Here is a 12,286-nt window from a genome sequence, read left to right on the forward strand (position 1 = left end):
AATGATTCAAATTTTTTTTTTTTATATCAGTGATTTGGGGGCATTAAACACAAACAAGTGGCCGGGTTAGGTTTCCCCCTTCTGTTTCTTAACTGACTTTGTGTTACTTTCAGTTTGCAGGCATCGGCACACCAAAAGGCACTAGCTAGAGAACAGGCAAATGAGGCCAAAGATTCTGCTGAACAAGGTGAACCTGATTCCTCCACTCTGAGCTTAGCAGAGAAGCTGGCCTTGTTTAACAAATTGTCCCAGCCAGTCTCAAAAGCGATTTCTACCCGAAACAGAGTGGATGCTAGGCAGAGGAGGATGAATTCTCGTTACCAAACTCAACCAGTCACCCTTGGAGAAGTGGAACAGGTGTGTACATGCCCTAATTGTCCTTAGTCATGAGACAAAGGAGCTTAATGTTTTCTTTTCGCTATTAATTTAGAGAGTTTAGGTGACCTACCTCTAAATGTTGGTCTTTCAGTGATTTTATCCCAAGAAAGAAGGCCGCCAGTTATAGTTCCTTTTTATTTATTCTCTTTATTCTTCAAAAATAATTTAGACAATTTCCCATTGTAGAGGGACAAAAGAATGTCCTTTCTTTTAACTCTATTTCCTTTTTCTGTTTAAGAAGACTTTATGTAACTATGTTAAGTAGTTTTTACCAGTCCTTAAACACTCTTTCTATCCTTCCATCAGGACTTGTGAAAGCTATTACTGAATGAGGGCTTCTTGTATGAATATGTACATTGGACTTATGTGAGCTGTATTTTTTTAATCATTTATAGGTTCAGAGTGGAAAACTCACTCCTTTCTCTCTTACTATTAACACATCTGTGTCTACTGTGGCATCGACAGTTGCTCCAATGTATGCAGGGGATCTACGGACAAAGCCATCGGTGGAAGAAAATGCAGGTGCTGCCGACTTTGGATTCCATTCACCAATGGAAAATGCAGACTGTTCAGTGAAGAGCATCCTAAAGCCACAAGGGTGGCAACCTTTGGGGGAAGATATCAGAAGCAAGCGAGGATCGAGGGAATTTGGGGAGATGGAAACTGAGAGAATCTTAGCTCAAGAGGAGAGGGAAGTGAGAAAGAACAGGTCCTTTGAGGAAGAAGGGAGTTCCTCCCTTTTCCTAAATAAAACTGGGGAAAGGGACAACCAAAGAAAATATACTCCAAGAAAAGGCAGCATGGAACATGCTGACCTCCTAGTGCCATGTCATGAAGAAATACGGGAGTTTTCAGTCACCAAAAGCACTGGACAGAGCAAACAGGACCTGAAGGAAGTGCAAACCTTGGAGGAAAAGATGGATTTGGAGAATGTTGCAAAAAGCAGGTTCATGCTACGAGGTAAAATGGATTTTTATAAACTTGGTTTTCCTCCTCTATTTTTATAAACTAGTTGTTGTTCGATTGTTTTTTGCTTGATTTGCTATGTTTGCCTCTTAAATCACAAGTACTTATAACTAGCAGAGATTTTAAAAATCTGTATAACAGATTTGACAATTCAAATTTCTCCTTTTTATTCCCAATTTTTCAATGTGTTAAAAAGCAAAACTTTTTGTTCTTATACTAATACTGGAAATTCCACAAAGTATTCCCTAATTTTAGTCAGTATTTTACTACATTGTTATTCTCCTTTTAATATTCTATGAATCAGAGGGCAGGCTCTTTATCTTTTTTTATTTAAAAAAATAACTTGACTGACTCTATTTAGCCCAGTAGAGCAAGGGTTTGCGCTCAGGGGTCCCTATCTTCAAACTCCCTCTTCATTGGAAATTTTCTTCCTTTTATGCAATAATACCAAATAACAAAGGTATATTTAATTGCTGTTATTATTGTTAGTTGTTACATGGCCCCATTTGGTGACATTATCAATTACAAAGCCAAAAGAGTTGCTCCTGGGAAATCTAAAAGGGTTTGTAGTTAACTTTAACTTTCTGTATGCTATCTATGAGGATAGGATCAATTGTCATTAAGTATTTGCCCTGCAGTTTATTTGTGCTTTTCAAACCTGATTGGCTGCATATTTTCATAGAGCTCAACTTAGACAGAGCTGACTGCTTGATGTGGTAGATAAAATGCTGGACTTAGAGTTCTAGTCCTTTTCTGATATTTATTAGCTATGTGATCCTGAACCAATCTTTTCACTTCTCCAAATTTCAATTTCCTGTATGCCAAAATAAGAATAATAATCCCATGTGACCTGCCTTAATAAGAGACATCATGGCAACTAGGCTTTATGACCAGGTATGGCAGACTCTCCCTTCACCTGTCAAGCCCACCATCAGCACCACCTTCCCATCTCCTTCTGCCCCTCTGCATTGCTCTTCTCTCTCCTCCCCAAACTCTCTAAGACTATTAGGTGCAGCAGAGGTGCTGATTTACTCTGGTAACAAGAGTTTCTTCCTGAGAGTGTCCTTCACCAGTGAAATCACATGTCTACAGAAACAGAAACCTCTGATCATGGAAGCAAATGAGATCATGTATAAGAAGCATTTTGCAAACCTTTAAGCTTTATATTAATATTTTTACTACAGAGACAGCTCCTGATGCTAAGTAGTTTCCCAGTGTGGCCTCTGGGGATCCTAAATGCCCTTCAGGGTTTAACTCGGGTCCTACTTTCTATGAAGCCCGTTCTGGGATTTGTGCACACTCCCTCCTTAATTACCCACTGACTTTATATTTATTTCTCTTTTGTTTTCTCCACAGTAGAATGGAAGCTTTTAAAAGCAGGGACTTTTGCATTTTTGTCTCTGAATGCCTGGTACATGGTAGGAGCTTAATAAGTACTTGTGGAATTAAATGATCAGTTCCTAAAGTTGGCTGTGCAGTCTCCCACGTGATGTCTGTGGTCTGAGTTTACCACCCTTGATTGTTACAGAGTTAATGGGTCTGAGAATGCCAGCCTGAAGACATAAGTGCTAATGCTGCATTCTCCTTTTCAATGAGCAGAGCCTGCTGAGCCCACGTCCGAACTTCCTGGCACGATAGCTACAAAAACTGTTTCTCAGACCACATCCCTGGTCTCCAGTAGACGAGAGTCTTCAGAGCAGTCGGAGGAAAGACTTTCCAAGAATCCATGTAGGATGTTTGCTGGTGGAGAGAGCAAAATATCAGAGGATGCCCTTGATGCATCTAGCAAAACCATGTCCATCAAAGAAAGGTAACAATCTACTGATTTAGCCATTCTCTTCCCTTCTCCCATCCCTCCCCGCCCTTTGAGAAGTTTGGAGTTTATTTACTTGGATCATCTTCATGAAGAGGTATTGTTTAAAATAACCAATTAAATCACTTACAAAGATGTGGTGTCATTCTAGCATGTTTTAAGGAGATGGGGTTATTCAGTGGCGAACCACATTTACCCAATGGTAGATCTAATAACTACATGTTGAGTGCCAGACCTAGAAAGAGTCTGATGCAGGAAATAGGGGCACAATTTGTTCAATAAAGACTTACTATTTTTGTGTGATTTAAATACTGTTTATTTTAAATTTAAATTTTTTTGCATATTTCAAAAATACAGCCAAGTTGCACAGTTTAACACATTGCCTGGCACATGGTAGGCACTTAAATAAATACTGGTGGAAGGTGCTTGAATTCTGGATTTGCCCATTGCTTCTGCTTTCATTCTATGGAAAGTATATGTGCATACAAGGGCAGTGACTCTATATCCTTATTGAGAAATGCAGCACATAGGATCAGACTCTCAGTTTTGTTTATTTTGGGGGCCAGTAGAGCGAATGAGTTTCTGTAGTGTACAATGACAATTTATTCCAAGCAACAGCTCTGAAAGATTACATTTAAGTGGCAAAAGTGCAATACCCTCATTTTATTCAGAAGAATGAAATGGGATTGAGGAGGATATATTTAAAGGTGGCAGTTATCGAGAACAATGAGCTAAACATTTTCTGGATATATTTCCTTTTTTAACCTCCAGCTACAGTAGAATTAAACAGCAGAAGATTTAATAGCGATAAAAGTACTGGGTGAAAGAAGGTCAAGTTAATTTCGCTGTGTGATTATCAGAAATACTTCAATCCTCTGTTCCCATGGCTCTGCCAGTCTGGACACTTTCTTATCACAGCCCACCATTCAGAATTTTTCATTGGCTCTGTCAATCATGTTGGTCTCTTTTCCTTTCTTCTAGACAGATTTCAGATTGCCCTGGTCTTATTTTTCTTTCTTTTTTTTTTCTTTTTGTTCATATTTTTCAAAAGGTAGGAAAACCTCTTTCTTCATGAGTCTTTTTTTTCTTTTAACATTAGATACACAAAAACATCAAATAGAAGCAATTTTTTCTTTTACTCTCCAAATAAAAGCATATTAATTCAGACCCCTAAAAGTTGAGGATAATCAATTTCTTTGGCCAATCACACTATTATACAGTCTAGAGTTGAAAAATACCTTAAAAACTCATCTAATCCAGGCCCATATTTTATGAATGAGGAACAAATGCCTAGAAAGAAATTACTTCATTAAGATCACATGGGTAGCAGTAACACAAACTTGAATATTGAACCCATAGTTTCTGATTCTAATTATAATTGTGTTTCTGTTACATTAAGCATTTAATCAACCTTGACTTAATTATACTTTATATCTCTTAGCCTAGGGCAGTATTCTGTCAACTATAGACATTTAATAAACATTTGTTAATATGGGTAGCCATTAATTCTTACCTATTTACTGAAGCCAGCTTTTCTTCCTTCTATGGTATTATGTGTGTACTTGAAAGTAACAATTCTTCATTCTTTCCCCTTTTCTCCTATCCTTTGAGGCACTGATTTATGCAGAGTTAAGACTGGAGCCTTTCTTCTCTCAGCCCAAGGTTCATGCTACTGCACCAAGCAAGCATTAGAATGAAATGATGATGGATTTTGGATGTGTAATCAAAGGCAGAATAAACTATAATTTTCTAGAAGTTACCTTTTGTTAATTTAAAGGTCAGTGGTGAGAATGAAGTAAATTAGGAATTTGGGAAGTGAACTCCCAGCATCACTTTTTCCAGGTAGTGTTTTCTGAGAATTTTGCATGGTAGAAAAACCCACTGACTGTGACCAGGTCTTAAAATGACCTGGTAGCACTTCCTTCTCACAGGTCCCAAATTTCTAAGAGAGCAGCCATGATGCTTACTTAATGGGCTTCAGTGTTTGATCGGTACTTACTCAATTTTGCTCCTCTTCCCTATTCTGATCAATTTGCTGCCCTTAGATGGAGTTAACTGTCTGGGTTTAGCTTCCTGTTACCTGATTTATGTGAATCTACTAATTTTTTGTTGTTTAATTGTTTTCAGTCATGTCCAACTCTTCATGACTCCCATTTGGGGGGGGTTTGCCAAAAATATTGGGGTGGTTTCCCATTTCCTTCTCTAGGTCATTTTACAAATGAGGAAACTGAGGCAAACATAGTTAAATGACTTGCCCACTTAACTATGTTTGCCTCAGTTTCCTCATTTTCCTCAAATCATTCCCTGACTTGCCCAGGGTCATAAAACTAGTAAGTGTCTGAGACTATCTTCCTCACTCCAGTCCTTGCCTCCTATCTACTATACCATTTAGACCCAATAAATTGCACTTTTTGCTATATGTTAGTAATTTTCCAACAATAATTCCTTTTTATTCATTTTCACTTTAGATAATAACAACTTCTGGCACATAATTTCAGCTAGAAAATAACTAACTTTGTTTCCTCTGGATGAATAATAATTTTTAAAAACACTCTTAAAGTTCTCATCTCTTCAAATTGTGTGTGTGTGTGTGAGAATTCAAATAGGACACTTTTGAAAAAAAATCTAGGGAAATCACATTTTTAAAGTCCAAAATCAGGGCACATGATCTGATAAAGTCTCTTTTGCTTAATCTTATTAAAAATCCTTTTTTCTTTTCCTGAAATGTAGACCATCCTAGGATATCTGCACTATAATATAAGAAACCATTTCTAACTTATTTAATGTTGGACAGTGTTCAAAGTATTTTTAAAGTTACAATAGGCTTTTAAGAAACTTCATGGCTCCAGAAACAGTTGCATTTCTAGTTTTTTTTTTAAAATGGACAGAAGAGACAATGTACCTATCCTTTTTTTTTAGGAGGGAAAGTTGAGATAAGAGAAAACTTTCTTAGAATTCCCTTGTATCCTTATTCTAACCTTAGCTCTTGGAAACCTATGGGATTCGACATGATAGATACAGATTCGAATTCTGGATAATACTTTGGGTTTTATAACTCTCTTTCTCCCTTTACGCCCTAGAATCAAGAAAGAGGACATGACCTTAGAATAAAATAGGGCTTCTAGGAATTGTAATACAACTGGATCCTTCTGCCACTAGAGGGCCCCATATTAGCATAATAATAAATTAGAACCCAATTTCATTCTCTATTTCATGAACTGACATTAAATCATCCCACTACCACCTGTTCCCTCCTCCCAAAAGCACCTAAAGCTAAGATAAAATTCAAGGCTTTGCAGTTCCAACTGAACCCTTTGTTGAATGGGATACTAGGACATTTCAAAAGGGAAAAGATAAAGGAATGGTATTTAACCTGAAGGGTTTTATTTACGGCACACTTGACCTAGTCTTGATATGCAAGCATATTCCAAGGATTGGACTAAAGCTCAAACAGAGCCTTCAGACAGGTGATTGTGTAGTTTTTTAACTGGAAAATTACAGACTGATAAAAAGACAAATATTAGATGGATAGATAGATAGATAGATAGATAGAAAGAAAGAACTGAGAATAAATCGTACTCACTTCCCCATGCTGAGGGCCAATCCTTCTTAGCAGCATAGCATCTCTCCTTTTCTGATACTAAGAGAACATATACCGCAGAAGTAGGATGAAAAGCAAAGAAAATAAAGACATTCTTTTTCTTTGAAGGTACCTCTTCTCTCTATCCCTTCTAATGTTTCTCATATACTGTCAAAGAGCCAGGGAAAAACTGCACTACTCAGGAGGGACTACATTTGAAATCCCAGCTTCAACCATTATTAGCTATATCCAATGTCTCTTTGATCCTTGATTTTCTCATCTTTAGAATAAGATATGTAATTCTGCCACCTGCCTCTCAAAGGTGTTGTGAAGTAAAGATTTTGTAAACTTTCAACAGGTTCAGAAATGTGTCAGAGCCTGTGAGATAGCACAGTGATTAAAGCCCTGGACTACGCGTTTGAGAGACACAGGTTAAAATCCTGCCTCAGACATATAGTAGCACTCTGTAACTCCAGGGGAAGTCACAACATCTGCCTCAGTAAAATGGAAATAATTATAGCACCCACTGCCCAGAGTTGTTATAAGGACAAAATGAAAAGCACTTTGCAAAACTTAAAGAGTCATATAAATGCTAGTATGATGAGAATGATGAGGATAGTTATTTTAAAAATAAAATTTTAAAAAGGCCCAGTTAATCCCTGATTAGACTTGAGAGGTAGGAGATGTTAGCCCTTTTCTAGACATGATTTTCATAGATCATTCACTGGCGTTCCCAGCCCCAGACAAATCAGCCTTTTCACTAACCCCAAGATGCACAAACAAGCACTTAAATTTGGCCTGGCTCAACTACCCTGACAGTTGCTGGGATTGCAGGGGCAGTAATGGATCTCATGTGTGGGGAGAGATGTTCAGCTTCTCACCCCTCTCCTGTTTGTGATGAGGGGAGGGAAGGAGGGAGATCATAAGAAGAATGAATACATTTGGAAAGATCTGCCCTCTTCTTGTCTTGCTCAACCACAAGTAGGAAATTTAAAGGGACAGCAATAATACATTTAGGGTTTTCTATGCATGTTATTTTAAAATAACTCCTCATTTGCACTATGCATGTTGGGACTGCTAGTGAGAAATAGATGAAAAAAGAACCATGTGGGTTTAATAATTTCTGCACTGTTTCCCCCACGTTATTTTGGTTATGAGATAGCCTTAGAAGTCTGTGGTGACAACTTAGCTAGAACATTCACAAGTGAATGTTTAAAACATTTGGAAGGATTGCATTCTTGGAAAGCTGTTCCAAGAAAAGGGAGGGAGGGGAATTCAGCCGGCTGAAACAAGTCTTACATTGAGAATTGATTTAATCTATAAACATGAACTAATCAGAACATTATAACTGCTAATGGACAAAATACAAAATATGTTCTTAACAATAATAACCAACATTTACGTGGTACTTTGAGGTTTATAAAACACTTTATTATCTCATTTGATCTTAAAGGCAAACACTAGCAGTATTATCCTCATTTTACAAATGAGAAAATTGAATTTAGCATTTAAAAATGCTAAAGTGATTTGACCATGGTCAAACAAATTACAAATAACAATGGCAGAATTTCAACTCAGGACTTTGTTGGGTTCGTGGCCAAAATTTTTCACCTTGCCATGGAGTTTCTCAAGCATATCGTGGAAATCAGGAGACTTGACTTCTAATTACATCTCTACTACTTGCTACATAATTTTGGTTAAATTATTTAAAATCTGTGCCTCAGTTTTCTCATACAGATAAGAAATAATACCTAATCTATTATGGGGTATTAGACAACCAAACAATATTGCCACTAAGATGTGACTAAATATAGACATCTAACTACATGTCAGAACTTCTTTATTTAAATACATGCTATCTTCACAAAGAGTTGTCATGGGACAACTAGGATCCAAATTCAAATCCAGCTTCAGATCCTGTGTGACCTTGGGCAAGTCACTTAACCCTGAATTCCCTTAAAGAACATTCCTCTTTTGGAATGACTTTTAAAGTCTTTTGGAAATACTTTGGATTGTTCTAATTCTATTCTGTTCTGATTTGAATTCTAATTTCCCAAAACTAATGAGTCACAGAAATCATAGAATTTTAAAGAGTGAATCTGAGTCCCTATTTTATTTTACTGATAATGGAGCTCAGTCCCAAAGGCTTTTTGTGATTTACCCAAGATCAGGTAACCAATATTAATCTGGTAGATCAAACTATTGCTCAGGTCTTCTGCCCCTTGTGGGAGGCTCTTAGCATTGTACTATAAAGCCTTGGGACTAATGAAAAATGATTTGTAAGTTTCCATGGGAGTGGATAAATGCATGCTTTTTTAAATAAGCAAAAGTTACCCTCTGAAATCTTATTTGCACATTTTTGTTTTCCTATTAACACTGTTGTTATCCTAGGGTAAAAATAAATTCCAATCTAAGTTCTATTCACATTCAAACATAGAATCAAAGAATCTTTGACCTGAAAGATCACTTACTTACAACTTCTTTAGTTTACAGATGAAGTAACTGAGTCAATGATTAGTTATAAATCATCTATCTAGTCAGTGACAAACTCTAAAAGTAGCATCTGCTTTCTTAATTTCCCCACCTCTTCATCTTTTTACTCCAAGAAGCTGCTCATAAATTAAAAATGCATGAAGTTCATATTAAAGACATTATCAAATATGAACGCACAGACTTGGTATGAAGGAGAAAATTTCACTTTTAAATATTTTCCCCTATCAATATTTCAAGCCCCGATTTAGATGAGATTTGAGTCAATGAGCTTAATAACTTCCTGCCTAAGACTTTCTTGAGTTTCTCTAATTTTTAATCTCTGCTTTTTTTTGGTTGTTTAGTCAATACAAAATATAACTAATAAAAATACCTTTAAAATTATTTTGTATAATTGATTGGTGAGTCATTACTTATATGCAAATACATATATGTGTCAAGTTCCTGATTAGATCAAAGTGGATCATGTGATCATCTCAGTGGATTTTCCTACAGATATTTTTCATGGTACTATTTACAAAAGGGGGGATTTATGGAGAATGATCGTAATAGAGAGAAGATCAATATGAAAGACCAATATTTGTAGGTAATGGTAGAAGGGCTACAGATGGACCGGGGTCAGAAAGAAAAACACAACCGTAATAGGTGATGATTTTTTAATGATAATACTAATATTAGAGGAAGCATTAATAGCTGTGTACTAGTAAAAAATAGAAAGAATTCCTCCTTTATTAGTTCATTTGTGTAGCATTCTCTGCTAAAAAGGTAGCCCTGCCTTTGCTTCCTAACCATGTGTCATTCCTTGGCCAGAAGAGGTCACTAAAGGACTTCCTCGCTCCTAAAGGCTTCCTCCATGCTATTTGCATCCTACAGCCAAGGAAAGAACTTAAGGATTTGCCTAATTCTATGATGCAACTGGAAAAGTGCATCAGACAAGCTCCAGCTTTTTTTTTTTTTTCAAAAACTTTAAAAATCTTGTAATGCATGTTGGGGATAGGATTATATATTCCCTAATTTCTCACTTTCCCATTTCCAGTAAATAGGGGAAGTGGAGTAGAAAACGGAGAAAAATGGAGTGTTTACAAAGTGTTTGCTGGTGTATAACTGGCTATAGGACAAAAGATGTTAGAGTTTAAGATTTACCTTTTTTAGTACCCTGTGTCCAAAGTATAAACAGGATAATTATGATGTATATATATATATATACACACACACACATATTAGGAGAATGAGGGGAATATTGGGTAACTGATAATTGGGCAAATAGAGTGAGAGGTTTTTTTTTTTTTTTCCAAATTTTCAAAAATTCAAAAATTCAAAAAAAAATTTTCAAAAAAAATTCTGTTGAAGTCTTATAGATGATATATTTTCTCTTAGGTTGGCACTATTGAAAAAGAGTGGAGAAGAAGACTGGAAAACCCGGATTAGCAAAAAGCAAGACTACAGCAAAGTGTGCGTCACTGAACGAAGCACGAGGCTGCAAGAGGCTGAGCAGTCCTTCAAGAAGAAGGTAAGTTGCCCAAGTTAGGAAAGGCATTCTGCTTTGGACTGTGCTTGGGAATGCATCAAGCAGACAAGCACGCCTAATCTCACTAATTGCTGCTCTGAGAAGCATTCACATCATCTTGGCTTTGGGGCCCCACGTGGAAAAGCACAACTTTGTCACCGGCTGCCAACAATAGCTATTTTTGACTAAGCTAGAAAGGTAGCCTCATTAAGGTTTTCTGGATTCGGTATGAGCATCGTATCACGCTTCAGCAAGCTTGGAAGTTTTCAAAATGGCCTTGATGTTCGGCATCTGTTTCATAAAAGGCTAGCTCTGGAATTTCAATAAATTATTTATAAGGAAAAGTGTTAGTGATTCATCCTGTGCAAGTTTTACTGAAGCTTTGGACTTGGAATTCCTCTCCTGAGTTTAAAGCTTGCAAGATAAGAAAGTTGTCATCAGTTAGTACTTAGCTCGATCTTTAATGGGTTTCTTCCTGGGTAGTCAGTTATATTCCTTCCTTGTACAGAGATTTGTGAAATGTCTATAAAGTTATTTTGAAGTGGACTGGTACATAGATGTCAACACCTGTAAGTATTTTAGAGGCAACATTTTCACATGTTATGAAAATAGACAACCTGGAGTTGTGAGTTGTGGCCCAGACTTGGAGTCAGAGAAACCTGGATATTAATATATTTTACTCAGCAATTAATCACAGCTTCTTTAGGATTTCTTTTATAGTTTTTTCCAAGTTTTTTTTTTTTAAATCCTGTATGGTTAATTAGCTTGTTCAGCTGTATGACCCTTCCAATCACTTAGTCTCTGTGCTAAGGGAATTTTTGAAAACTATGAAGTCTTATCTACATCAGTGAAGGCAGTTTCCCACAAGCTTAAATTAGACTAATCATTCACTTGTGCTTTTTAATATTTCATGGCTACCTTCAGCACTGAGGAGTGATTTAGTCTCCTAACTGAGGCAATTATTTGAAATGAGATGAGAGAGAGGGAATACATTTACATACTCACCAATCCAGAAAAATAAGTTTTCTAAGACAAAAGATCATGAATGTATTTCCAATTGCAATGATACCTCAACAATCTCTTCTAGCTCTTATAACAAATAAAAAAAAGATTATTCAATGAAGGGATAGGTGTGAAAGCAACTGTTCTGCATTAGGAAAGTTCATAGAAAAAAACAATTGTCAAGATCTTCAGTATCTTCACTAGTAAATTAGCCAATGTACAGGATTAAAAATAATGGCTAACATTCCTGAGCTGTTAGGTGGTCCCATAGCTATAGTGATAGACCTGGAGTCTGGAAAACCTGAATTCATATCCTGCCTCAAACAATTTCCTGTGTGTTGTTGTTGTTTAGTCATTTTTCAGTCATGTCTGATTCTTTATGACCCCTTTTGGGAGTTTTCTTGGCAAAGATAATGGAGGAATTTCCCATTTCCTTCTTCCAGCTCATTTTGCAGAGAAGGAAACTGAGGCAAATGGGGTTAAGTGACTTCCCCGGGGTCCCACAGTCAGCAAGTGTCTGAGACCAGGTTTGAAGTCACATTTTCTTGAT

General features: G+C 36.7%; 1 protein-coding gene across 24 annotated transcripts in view; it reads left to right on the top strand.

The window, feature by feature from the left end:
• SVIL (supervillin) overlaps positions 1-12,286 on the top strand; it is a 256,175-nt gene that overhangs the window by 183,310 nt on the left and 60,579 nt on the right. For all 24 annotated transcript variants that reach the window (XM_052001683.1, XM_052001684.1, XM_052001687.1 and 21 more), the window contains 4 exons: positions 114-357; positions 774-1,338; positions 2,944-3,154; positions 10,605-10,737. In XM_052001683.1, the coding sequence (XP_051857643.1) occupies positions 114-357; positions 774-1,338; positions 2,944-3,154; positions 10,605-10,737 (1,153 nt within the window). The remainder of the gene's footprint in view (positions 1-113; positions 358-773; positions 1,339-2,943; positions 3,155-10,604; positions 10,738-12,286) is intronic.

This window comes from Antechinus flavipes, chromosome 5, assembly GCF_016432865.1.
Source record: "Antechinus flavipes isolate AdamAnt ecotype Samford, QLD, Australia chromosome 5, AdamAnt_v2, whole genome shotgun sequence".
Lineage (NCBI taxonomy): Eukaryota > Metazoa > Chordata > Mammalia > Dasyuromorphia > Dasyuridae > Antechinus > Antechinus flavipes.